Source organism: Balaenoptera borealis, assembly GCF_965194805.1.
Source record: "Balaenoptera borealis genome assembly, chromosome: 8".
NCBI lineage: Eukaryota > Metazoa > Chordata > Mammalia > Artiodactyla > Balaenopteridae > Balaenoptera > Balaenoptera borealis.
Window position 1 is genome coordinate 57,750,210 of NC_138865.1, and position 14,231 is coordinate 57,764,440.

Here is a 14,231-nt window from a genome sequence, read left to right on the forward strand (position 1 = left end):
TAGCTGTGTGTCCTTACCCTCATTAGGCCTCAATTTTCACATCTGTAGAACAAGGATAAAAAAGAGTAGCTACCTCATAGGGTGTTCTATAAATTAAATAAAACCATGCAATGCTCGGTATGAAGTGAGCCACATACATGTTAGCCCCAGTAGCAGTATTACTCCTACTATTATTTCTACAGTTTATGAAAATCTCAAACATTACCCATCTCCCACATAGCCCATTTTAGGTGGCCTAGAAGTCAAGGCCTTAAAGATACTATATTACATCAGTAAATATAAAATACATTAATATATTTACTTTCTAGTATAAGAAAGTATTTCTGCATTTCTGAGACTCCTTGGAATTGCCATGATACTTCAAAATCCAACAGAGCATTTCCATATTTACCTAGTACTACACATTCATACTCATGTAGATTTCATAAACTCTTAATATTAATTTAGAGAGTTTTACAGTATAACACTTACATATTTAGTTTTGCAAAGCTCTCTTGTGCATTATGCTTTTCTCGTTCATATGCACTTTCAACTTCTTTGAATTCATTCTTGATCATTTCCAAATCAGCAACAGCTTCTGCTTGGCTGGCCTTTTCTACCTGCAAAGCTCCTTCAAGGTCTCGAATCCGTAACTACCAGATGACAGAAAAGTAATTAAAGCAAGAAAGTAAACACTAGCACCAATCTCAAATTGAGTAGAATACTTTATCAAACAGCAGATTATCATTCATCCAAACAAGTCTTTCTTTCTGTTTTTGGTTTAAAAAAGGAAAATAAACAAAAGGCAGTTTATTCCCTTTCTCAACATGTGTAATGGAAGAGAAGAGTGGAAGAATACAGACTCAACTGTGCTATGAAAAGGGACAGGCGAATACAATATAATGCGTCCTGTCAAAGTGCCTAATTTTGATCTACTAACCCATTTGGACATTTTTTTTATAAACATAATAAATTAAGTGGTTTTTGAAAACTAGAGGGAAGTATCCTTCTTCTCTTTTGAGAAACATTATTATATCAACATCTTTATAAGCCTAACAAAGTTAACAGATCTTTTTATTCCTGGAGATTTCTTACTGTAGAAAAGCAAAATTTTTATTATCAAGTAATACTATTTGACTAAAATATTTATGGGTGTAGTAATATGATATCTAGGATTTGCTTCAAAATAATCTGGGGGTGGTGGAGTAGAAGAGCGTTAATATTATAGATAAAACACAATTGTCCTGTGAGATAAGTCTTGAAGCTGAGTGATGGGTACACAGGGAGTCCATTTAACTATTCTCTCTACTTTTGCATGTACTTGAAATTTTACACAAGACATTTTAAAAACTAGATTCCCTGTATACGCCAACAGTAGAATAGATAAACAAAGTGTATATCCATAAAAGAATAATTTGTAGCTATCAAAAGGCTACAAAATAACTTTTGAAAAGCAAGTTGTCTACATGGTTCTCTGTGTAGTGTTAATACATATTGGGAACAGTCAGCTCTACCCACCACCAGAGCCTCCCATCAAGCCTCTTAGATAGCCTCAACCACCAGAGGGCAGACAGCAGAAGCAAGAAAAACTACAATCCTGCAGCCTGTGGACCAAAAACCACAGTTACAGAAAGATAGACAAGATGAAAAGGCAGAGGGCTATGTACCAGATGAAGGAACAAGAAAAAACCCAAGAAAAACAACTAAATGAAGTGGAGATAGGCAACCGTCCAGAAAAAGAATTCAGAATAATGATAGTGAAGATGATCCAGGACCTCGGAATAAGAATGGAGGCAAAGATTGAGAAGATGAAAGAAATGATTAACAAAGACCTAGAAGAATTAAAGAACAAACAAACAGAGATGACCAATACAATAACTGAAATGAAAACTACACTAGAAGGAATCAATAGCAGAATAACTGAGGCAAAAGAACGGATAAGTGACCTGGAAGACAGAATGGTGGAATTCACTGCTGCGGAACAGACTAAAGAAAAAAGAATGAAAAGAAATGAAGACAGCCTAAGAGACCTCTGGGACAACATTAAACGCAACAACATTCGCATTATAGGGGTCCCAGAAGGAGAAGAGAGAGAGAAAGGACCAGAGAAAATATTTGAAGAGATTATAGTCGAAAACTTCCCTAACATGGGAAAGGAAATAGCCACCCAAGTCCAGGAAGCGCAGAGAGTCCCATACAGAATAAACCCAAGGAGAAACACGCCGAGACACATAGTAATCAAAGTGGCAAAAATTAAAGACAAAGAAAAATTATTGAAAGCAGCAAGGGAAAAACGACAAATAACATACAAGGGAACTCCCATAAGGTTAACAGCTGATTTCTCAGCAGAAACTCTGCAAGCCAGAAGGGAGTGGCATGATATACTTAAAGTGATGAAAGGGAAGAACCTACAACCAAGATTACTCTACCCAGCAAGGATCTCATTTAGATTTGATGGAGAAATCAAAAGCTTTACAGACAAGCAAAAGCTAAGAGAATTCAGCACCACCAAACCAGCTCTACAACAAATGCTAAAGGAACTTCTCTAAGTGGGAAACACAAGAGAAGAAAAGGACCTACAAAAACAAACCCAAAACAATTAAGAAAATGGTCATAGGAACATACATATCGATAATTACCTTAAACGTGAATGGATTAAATGCCCCAACCAAAAGACATAGACTGGCTGAATGGATACAGAAACAAGACCCATATATATGCTTTCTACAAGAGACCCACTTTAGACCTAGGGACACATACAGACTGAAAGTGAGGGGATGGAAAAAGATATTCCATGAAAATGGTAATCAAAAGAAAGCTGGAGTAGCTATACTCATATCAGATAAAGTAGACTTTAAAATAAAGAATGTTACAAGAGACAAGGAAGGACGCTACATAATGATCCAGGGATCAATCCAAGAAGAAGATATAACAATTATAAATATATATGCACCCAACATAGGAGCACCTCAATACATAAGGCAACAGCTAACAGCTCTAAAAGAGGAAATCGACAGTAACACAATAATAGTGGGGGACTTTAACACCTCACTTACACCAATGGATAGATCATCCAAAATGAAAATAAATAAGGAAACAGAAGCTTTAAATGACACAATAGACCAGATAGATTTAATTGATATATATAGGACATTCCATCCAAAAACAGCAGATTACACGTTCTTCTCAAGTGCGCACGGAACATTCTCCAGGATAGATCACATCTTGGGTCACAAATCAAGCCTCAGTAAGTTTAAGAAAATTGAAATCATATCAAGCATCTTTTCTGACCAGAACGCTATGAGATTAGAAATGAATTACAGGGAAAAAAACGTAAAAAAGACAAACACATGGAGGCTAAACAATACGTTACTAAATAACCAAGAGATCACTGAAGAAATCACAGAGGAAATAAAAAAATACCTAGAGACAAATGACAATGAAAACACGACGACCCAAAACCTATGGGATGCAGCAAAAGCAGTTCTAAGAGGGAAGTTTATAGCTATACAAGCCTACCTAAAGAAACAAGAAAAATCTCAAGTAAACAATCTAACCTTACACCTAAAGAAACTAGAGAAAGAAGAACAAACAAAACCCAAAGTTAGCAGAAGGAAAGAAATCATAAAGATCAGAGCTGAAATAAATGAAATAGAAACAAAGAAAACAATAGCAAAGATCAATAAAACTAAAAGTTGGTTCTTTGAGAAGATAAACAAAATTGATAAGCCATTAGCCAGACTCATCAAGAAAAAGAGGGAGAGGACTCAAATCAATAAAATCAGAAATGAAAAAGGAGAAGTTACAACAGACACCGCACAAATACAAAGCATCCTAAGAGACTACTACAAGCAACTTTATGCCAATAAAATGGACAACCTGGAAGAAATGGACAAATTCTTAGAAAGGTATAACCTTCCAAGACTGAACCAGGAAGAAACAGAAAATATGAACAGACCAATCACAAATAATGAAATTGAAACTGTGATTAAAAATCTTCCAACAAACAAAAGTCCAGGACCAGATGGCTTCACAGGTGAATTCTATCAAACATTTAGAGAAGAGTTAACACCCATCCTTCTCAAACTCTTCCAAAAAATTGCAGAGGAAGGAACACTCCCAAACTCATTCTATGAGGCCACAATCACCCTGATACCAAAACCAGACAAAGATACTACAAAAAAAGAAAATTACAGACCAATATCACTGATGAATATAGATGCAAAAATCCTCAACAAAATACTAGCAAACAGAATCCAACAATACATTAAAAGGATCATACACCACGATCAAGTGGGATTTATCCCAGGGATGCAAGGATTCTTCAATATACGCAAATCAATCAATGTGATACACCATATTAACAAATTGAAGAATAAAAACCATATGATCATCTCAATAGATGCAGAAAAAGCTTTTGACAAAATTCAACACCCATTTCTGATAAAAACTCTCCAGAAAGTGGGCATAGAGGGAACCTACCTCAACATAATAAAGGCCATATATGACAAACCCACAGCAAACATCATTCTCAATGGTGAAAAACTGAAAGCATTTCCTCTAAGATCAGGAATGAGACAAGGATGTCCACTCTCACCACTATTATTCAACATAGTTCTGGAAGTCCTAGCCACGGCAATCAGAGAAGAAAAAGAAATAAAAGGAATACAAATTGGAAAAGAAGAAGTAAAACTGTCACTGTTTGCGGATGACATGATACTATACATAGAGAATCCTAAAACTGCCACCAGAAAACTGCTAGAGCTAATTAATGAATACGGTAAAGTTGCAGGAGACAAAATTAATGCACAGAAATCTCTTGCATTCCTATACACTAATGATGAAAAATCTGAAAGAGAAATTAAGGAAACACTCCCATTTACCATTGCAACAAAAAGAATAAAATACCTAGGAATAAACCTACCTAGGGAGACAAAAGACCTGTATGCAGAAAACTATAAGACACTGATGAAAGAAATTAAAGATGATACCAACAGATGGAGAGATATACCATGTTCTTGGATTGGAAGAATCAACATTGTGAAAATGACTATACTACCCAAAGCAATCTACAGATTCAATGCAATCCCTATCAAATTACCAATGGCATTTTTTACGGAGCTAGAACAAATCATCTTAAAATTTGTATGGAGACACAAAAGACCCCGAATAGCCAAAGCAGTCTTGAGGGAAAAAAATGGAGCTGGAGGAATCAGACTCCCTGACTTCAGACTATACTACAAAGCTACAGTAATCAAGACAATATGGTACTGGCACAAAAACAGAAACATAGATCAATGGAACAAGATAGAAAGCCCAGAGATTAACCCACGCACCTATGGTCAACTAATCTATGACCAAGGAGGCAAAGATATACAATGGAGAAAAGACAGTCTCTTCAATAAGTGGTGCTGGGAAAACAGCTACATGTAAAAGAATGAAATTAGAATACTCCCTAACACCATACACAAAAATAAACTCAAAATCGATTAGAGACCTAAATATAAGACTGGACACTATAAAACTCTTAGAGGAAAACATAGGAAGAACACTCTTTGACATAAATCACATAAATCACAGCAAGATCTTTTTTGATCCACCTCCTAGGGTAATGGAAATAAAAACAAAAATAAACAAGTGGGACCTAATGAAACTTCAAAGCTTTTGCACAGCAAAGGAAACCATAAACAAGACGAAAAGACAACCCTCAGAATGGGAGAAAATATTTGCAAATGAATCAACCGACAAAGGATTAATCTCCAAAATATATAAACAGCTCATTCAGCTCAATATTAAAGAAACAAACACCCCAATCCAAAAATGGGCAGAAGACCTAAATAGACATTTCTCCAAAGAAGACATACAGACAGCCACGAAGCACATGAAAAGATGCTCAACATCACTAATTATTAGAGAAATGCAAATCAAAACTACAATGAGGTATCACCTCACTCCTGTTAGAATGGGCATCATCAGAAAATCTACAAACAACAAATACTGGAGAGGGTGTGGAGAAAAGGGAAACCTCTTGCACTGTTGGTGGGAATGTAAATTGATACAGCCACTATGGAGAACAATATGGAGGTTCCTTAAAAAACTAAAAATAGAATTACCACATGACCCAGCAATCCCACTACTGGGCATATACCCAGAGAAAACCATAATTCAAAAAGACACATGCACCCGAATATTCATTGCAGCACTATTTACAATAGCCAGGTCATGGAAGCAACCTACATGCCCATCAACAGACGAATGGATAAAGAAGTTGTGGTACATATATACAATGGAATATTACTCAGCCATAAAAAGGAACGAAATTGAATCATTTGTTGAGACGTGGATGGATCTAAAGACTGTCATACAGAGTGAAGTAAGTCAGAAAGAGAAAAACAAATATCGTATATTAATGCATGTATGTGGAACCTAGAAAAATGGTACAGATGAGCCAGTTTGCAGGGCAGAAGTTGAGACACAGATGTAGAGAATGGACATATGGACACCAAGGGGGGAAAACTGCGGTGGGGTGGGGATGGTGGTGTGCTGAATTGGGCGATTGGGATTGACATGTATACACTGATGTGTATAAAATTGATGCCTAATAAGAACCTGCAGTATAAAAAAACAAACAAACAAAAAAATTACATATTGGGAGGAGCAAAGTCCAGATTATTGTATGTAGTATGCTATATTTTAGGTAAACAAGTGGAAAAAATAAGGATAGACAGCAGGAAAGAGAGAACAATAGGAGAGACAAGAGTGAAAGCAAGAGTTCTCGATTGCTAAATTTTGTTTTAATTTTTTAACTATGTGAATATTTTATCTTTTTAGAAAATTAAGTTAAGAATAAAAAAGTAGCTTGCTAAAGCTCAAAAAAGGAGGGCAGTAGGAAAAAAATGCTTCACACTAGATAGAAAATGGGGCTTTAGAACCATAAGTCTCAGGTTTGAGTCGCAGCTCTACAAATCGACTTATATGCCCTTGGGCATATTAAACTCCAAAAGCCTGAGGTTCCTCATCTGTAAACAGTAAATACTAACAATAACAATAATAATAATAATATACAGACTCTACAGGGTGGCTACAAAGATCTAATGAGACAATATTTATTTAATATTAATATGTATTTAACATTAAATATAAATATGTAATAACTATTTAATAAGTGTTTAGATAAATATTTATTAGGCACTTAATACGTGCCAGGCAATGAGCTAGTGCTCACGGTATATACAATCATCATGAAAATACACAGTCTCAGCTCTTGTTAGGAAAGGACAGACCATAAGAGAATATAGGCAAGTGCTTCCTGTCACAGAAGCAGGCCCAAAGGGCCATGAAATCAGAAAAAAGCTATGAACTCTGTATGACACAAGCTTCCCAGGGATGGCAAAACATAACCTGAGTTAGGAAAAATGAACTCACCAAAAAAAGAAGCATAGGAAATATGAAAATATTTCATAAATTAATCCATACAAATAGTAATCACCAGAATTATTTCTAATTATCCAAAACTATTTTGGATTAATTGAAACACTTATTCTCTTACACTAAAGTAAGGAAGTAGAATAGATATGTAGATACAACTTTGTACATTTTCAAATTTGGTCTTTTAAACTTTATTTTTCTTTGTTGTTATGTCTAAACCCAGTGTACAAGTAAAAATTAATAAGTCTAGGAAATATTTTCTTCTATCTACATTGGTATGTTCTTTCAGAAACTATGCACATTCAATCACAAATGATAAACCAATCCAACTGAAAGAAAAATAGACTTAAACAATTCCAAGTCAACTCTTCTGAATCTACTTTCTCATTTTTATGACATAGCATCCAAACAAATTTAATAACAGAATACTTCAAATATATTTTTAACTACCATTTATAGTAAGATGGTGATTAATTACAACTCAGTAGTCTCATTTGCTTTTAAACTAGTCTGAAACTGAATGTTACTGGGTGTACCTCACTAAAAGTACTTGTCAATATTTATAGATATATGATTCAAATACACACTTTTGCTTTTTTCCTAAGTTATAGCACTAAGTTGGGTATCAAATATTAATTTTTAATTATATGAGTAAAAAATACACATGTAACAATTTTCATTTTTATACCTATTAACTATATATTGCCAGTGATATAACTACAATGAAAAACTTAATTTTGAATTCTACTTCTTGCATGAATTTAAAACTTCAGACTTATTGCTTATTAATGCCATTTTGGGTAATCCAATCATTTTTTGTAAAATAAAAAAAGCTTAACTTACACAAATTTGCTTTACATATAGATGCACTCAAATACATGAGTGTGAGAATTTTGCAGGTAAAAGGCATTTCATTAAAGATAAAAGTAAAAAACAATTATTATAAGATTCTTACAAAGTTAGTTGCATCCTAATTAAGACCTGTTTAAATAATAAAATAAAACTCTGCAAATTCTATTAATTAATTCTTAATATAGGGGAAAAGTCTAAGTCTTTTTTAAAAAACCAAATTAAATTATGGACTTGGACTTATGGAACTTTATGTAAAACTATTTACAACAAAGGCTGAGGGTCAGACTTGGTCCACGACAGTAGTTTGCCAACCCCCAGTTAAAATGCCTTTGCTAATCTTAGGAGTTTCTTCTCATTCTCTAAGCCCTAGGGAAAAGGACGCTTTCCCTGGGATGCCTTCATTCAGTTCCCCTCTCAGATTTAATCCTTCTCTTTATTACGCTCCCATAGTACTTTAGTATTTCATATTTCTACCTATATATCAACATATAGGTACACAGTATCTCTGGTAATGGAATGTCTGAGTCCCAAAAGGAGCTCATTCACCTTTATGCCTTCAGCTCTTAATATAGTGACAGGTGATATGCACAGGATATGCACTCAATCAATGAAGGTGCATATTTTAAAATGTTTTCAAAAAGAAATTCATCCCATGGTTGTTGATAAAAAGAACACTCTGATCAGCAGATCTTCCTGTAACACGCCAGATGGCAAACACATTGGACTTTGCAGAACGTGAGGTCTCTGTCGCATCTACTCCACTTTGCCAAGGTAGCACAAAAGCCACCACGGACAAGAAAACTTCATAAGCACGCTCAGTGGGTGAGATTCAGCCTGTGGGGTGTAGTGTGCCCGCTCCTCTCTAATAGAGTAAAGACTATCTTCAACTATATCATTATAGTAAATAGAATAACGCGTGTCTTTAACAACATGCTACCTGTTCTAAACGCACACCTTAGTTCTCTGAACATAATGCTGTTCTTCCCAGCTTAATAAAATCCATAAAAAAAATGTTGTTCACATTTTACCTGAATAATTTCAGAATTAAATTTCGATTCCAAATGTGCTGCTCTCTCTGCTTCAATATTTTCTTCTAATTTCCTCACTCTTAGAGTAGTTGCCTGAAAGCATTAAGTTTAAACATTGGAATTTAAATTGAATATAGACCACTATATTGTAATTAACACTTTGGATTACTACAGCGTCATTTTTTCATTTGCAAGAGTATAAAAGTCATGTTGCAAAAATCATGCTCGGGAAGAATGCTCCAGAGCTTTTTTTCTTTTTCTTTACTCAGTTATACTTTACATGTAATAAATTACACATATTGAAATTGTATAACTTGGTAAGTTTTGTATATATACACCCGCGAAATCATTGCCATAATCAAGATAGACAAATATTTCCGTTACCCCAGAAGATTCCTTGTGTCCCTTGGTAATCCCTTCATCCAGTCCTCACCACCCCACCCCTACCCCCAAGTAAACACTGATCTGTTTTTTTGTCACTATAGATCATTTCCTGTTTTCCAGAATTCAACATAAATTGAATCACATAGTGCATACTATTTATTGCCTGGCTTCTTTCTCCCCACAAAATTATTTTGAGTTTCATCCATGTGGTTGCACATATCAATAGTTCACTTTTTACTGTTAAAGTGTTCCACTGTGTTGATACACCACAATCGGTTTATCAGTTCACCTACTGATGGACATTTGAATTGGATGCTATACAAAGGAATATATATAGGGCTATATATTAGGGCTATACAAAGGAATCTGCTATGAGCAATTGTGTTAAATCTTTGTATGGACATACACTTTCATTTCTCTAGGATAAATAGTGAAGGACAGAATGACTGGGTCAGATGGTAGGTGTATGTTTAATGTTTTATGAAACTGGCAAACTGTTTCACAAATTGTTTCCAATTTCATACATCTTCACCAACACTTGGCATGGTAGTCTTTTGGGTTATTTGGGGGCAAGGGTTAGACATTCAAATAGGAATGTAATGGTATCTCATTTTAGTTTCAATTTTCATTTTCCTAATAACTAATGACATTGAGCATCTTTTCATGTATTTATTTACTATCTGTATATCTTTTCTGGTGAAGTTTCTGCTTAAATCTTTTTCTCATTTTTTAATTGGGCTGTTTGTTTTCTTATTATTGAATCTTGAAAATTCATTATATAATCTGGATACAAGTCATTTGTTGGGTATGTGATTTGCAAATATATACTCCCAAATATTGTCTACAGCTTGTCTTTTCATTCTCTTAATGTTAGTGTCTTCCATATAGCAAAAGTTTTTGTTATGCCAAAGTCTAATTTATTAGTTTTTCAAGCTGGAGTCAGCCCCGCCACACGTAGAGTCCTGTCTGTCAAATATAGATAGTTAAACAGTGAAAGAGAAAGACAATAGTAATTTAATTTCCTTTCTTAGATAAAATTTGGGCAAGAAATGTTTCTATTTGTTATACTTACTCTGTCATTTAGCCTTAGCTAAAGGTTTCTTTAAATGCTCGGCTTGATTAATTTGATTTTTCCTCTTTTCTCCCGCCATTTCTTTTTTGCATACAGACAGAGATGGTAATGTATCACAACCAGAAGGGGCATAAATAAAAATAGGATAATCCAAAAACTAATCAAGTGGTCTGTGGATAAGTAAGAAATGACTACACTTTTCCTTGAGCAAAACATATTCCTATTATGTCTGCCACAGTGCAGAGCATAAACACAAAAAAGGTGAAAAAAACCCAAGTGCCCATCAACTGATGAATGGATAAACAAAATGTGGTATATCCATACAATGGAATATTATTCAGCCATAAAAAAGGAATTAAGTACCAACACATGCCACAACATAGATTAACCTTGAAAATATATGTTAAGCGAAAGATACCAGACGCAAAAGACTACATATTAAATGACTTCATTTATATGAAATGGCCAGAATAGGCAAATCCATAGAGATAGAAAGTGTATGAGTGGTTTCCAATAGCTGGGGACAGGGGAAGGAAGGAATGAGCACTGACTGCTAATGGGCATAAAGTTTCTTATTGGGGTGATAAGAATGTTCCAGAATCAGATAGTGGCAATGGTTTCATAACCCTGAACTGCATACTTTAAAAGAGTGTATTCAATAATATGTGAACTATATCTCAATAAAAAATAAAAAGAATCCCTAAGTGTAAGAACCAATGACATTTCAAAGAAGTGATCGCCACCTATGTCAAGCTTCTTCATTTCTGTTTAAAAGTTCCTCTCAGTGCTGACTTTGAATCCTAGAACAAGGGATCCCCACTGGTTGTAGGTATGAAGCATGATACATACTAGATCTGAAAAATTCTTAATGGTTAGCCAGATTAAAATGAGTATTACCCTAGGTAGGGCCAATACTAGTAAAAAAAAAATTTTTTTAATGTAATGCCACAAGATGAAGTTCCTGTCCTTGAAGAACTAAAGTCAACTTTCTCAATATTCAAAATACTTGTGTTAGGTTCTGCAAGTCAGAAGAAGTCTAACCAGTGTCAAGGAAATAACCCATAGACATTGAGAATAAAGGATCAAAGCAGGCAAAAAGCTAATAAAGGGCAAATAGAAGAAACCAGTCTAATAATGTTAATATATTCTTTCATATTCCAAAAGGCATTTACATAGTTTTATCAAAATAAGTGTTATATTTTATTAAAATACAGAATATTCAGTGATTCCATGATAAAACAGGCAAATTTTTCATTTTTCATGTACATTTTATCATATTAATCAATTTATCTGATTTCACTCCAAAAGTCACGAAGACTTTTTTTTTCTGCCTAAACCAAAATCAAACGGGTTGAAATAATAAACCAGAGATCACACGTTTATTTCCATACCTTCCTGTTTTAAATGAAATGTCCAGAAGAAAACAAATTTATAAACTGTTTATTATTACTAAAACAATAAATTAATCAGTAAGGACAGCAAAAAAAATCTTCACATATTTAAACAAATTTCTTCCAAGAGTGTGTTTTGTTGACATAATTAAAGCCCTCCTAATAAATATTTTTTAAAAATCTTCTAGTCTGGTGAATTAATTCTTATCTCCAGCAGAGGGTGCTAGAGGAACATCAACTTGCTGTTCACAAATATTTTTCTCCAATATCACCTAAGAGAACTAGTACAACAATCACTATCTGTCACTCATTAGTCTCCAATCCTAATATAATCAACATAGCAAGAGCAGAAAGCATAAGAGAATTCAGATTACAGTACAAAATCCAACACAAATTCATATATACCACTGGCCAATTTAACTATATATAAATTTGCCTGTAGTACAAGGATTACACTATATATTGCCTGTTCCCTAATACTATGAACATCAGAGTTCTTTATGTGACACAAAATGATCACATATTTTATCATTTATTAGCTGGCTGTCACATCCTTTCTGACTGCAATATACTGCCAAGAGATTTTTATTCCAGTAAATTCTGTGTCCACTGTACCCAAATTTTTTTATTTTTATTCCAGTAAATTCTGTGTTCATTGTACCCAATTTTTTTTATTTTATGATTTGTATCTCACTAAATCACAATAAGCTCAATTAGATAGTCTACTCCACTTAAGAAAAGTGAGTGTTCATTCTTTGAAGAAGGTAACATAGAAAACATTATTTTATCATAACACAGGGCATGAGCCGCCAACTCCAATTCACAAGCAGAACTAACGAAGCACATCCAGACCACATTTTTTCTCCACACCACATCTGCTCCCATGGCTTCCATGGGCCTGTTCCAAAGTTTCACAAAAATTATGAAAACATATGTGTTCAAGGAATTTGCTGAGACACTGGGCAAAAACAGCTCCTACTACATTCTTGCCTCCTCAAATAGAATATACCCAGCCCAGAGGATATACATGAACTTAAAGGGATTAGTCAAGCAGAAAAATTTTGATATATGAAATTTAGCCCACTAAAATGGACATCAAGAAAAATAAGGGAGGAAATATCACACAAGTACCTACCAATCAGAGACTTCTCAGTAGTGTGTTCCAAAACAGTTGTACAAAGTTTACCCCAGAATATCAATAGCTGTATAAATAGGAAGTGGTTGTTTATTTAACTATTGTTCCAGATTTTATCACCTGATATTTCCCATTAATGAAAACTCTTACAAGTAACCAATATAGTAATAATCCATCTTCAAAAAGATGATTCTAAGGGACTGATTAATTCTATAATGGTTATTTTAGTGCTAAGTATATGCATTATATTTTAGTGGTTATAAATAATATATTAAATGTGTGTTAACAATTAATGACAATTAACTACAATCCTTATTCCCTACCTGTGTGGGAGAAAACAAGAGTAGTTACTATACTTGGAGCTCTTAAACTGAAGATCTCAAAGTATTTTTTGTTACCAAAAAAGATATCTTAGAGAGTCAGAATCTCTAAGGAACAGAATTTACAAGCCACAAATTGTTTGGCATGGTAATAAATTAATTTAGCATCTTTAAAATCATCTTTACCTTTTCTAGCAGTAAAAACTTCAGTATTTAACAAAATTTTTAATGAACTTCCAGTTTTAAAATCCATTATGAACATAAATACAAAAATGTATAATACTTATAAGCACAATAGTATAACCCAGGTGATTTCATTATTTACCTTTTATAGTTGGTAATCTACACAAACAGGTGTTTAAAAATCATTCCTACAAACACATGATGGCTTTAAAAAGATGATTCATATGAGGTTGCTTCAGGGACAATACAAAAGGTGAGAATCATTTTTCTTTTCCTTTTTCACTTGAGTATGGTATATTTGTAAGTAAAAAAACTACATTCTACCCTTCTTTATGTTACCATAATATAGAATATGACTGACAGAAGCAATTCAGAATTTATTTGCAGACTGCTCTCTCTCCGCTGTCATCTTCATGAGATTCTTCAGTTCACTCAGAATTAGGTTTGCATCTTCTCTTT

At 34.0% G+C, this 14,231-nt stretch overlaps 1 protein-coding gene across 22 annotated transcripts in view; it reads right to left on the minus strand.

Annotated features, from left to right (window-relative positions):
• CCDC171 (coiled-coil domain containing 171) overlaps window positions 1-14,231 on the minus strand; it is a 379,181-nt gene that overhangs the window by 275,803 nt on the left and 89,147 nt on the right. For 20 of the 22 annotated variants that reach the window (XR_014247354.1, XM_082401590.1, XM_082401606.1 and 17 more), the window contains 2 exons: window positions 9,288-9,380; window positions 472-632 (listed from right to left, as the gene is read on the minus strand). The exons of 1 other annotated variant lie outside the window; for it this stretch is intronic. Coding sequence is in view for 20 of the 21 variants with exons in the window: in XM_082401590.1 (XP_082257716.1) it covers window positions 472-632; window positions 9,288-9,380 (254 nt within the window). In the remaining variant the exon portion in view is untranslated. The remainder of the gene's footprint in view (window positions 1-471; window positions 633-9,287; window positions 9,381-14,231) is intronic. One more of the 22 variants, XM_082401608.1, reaches the window with a different exon arrangement.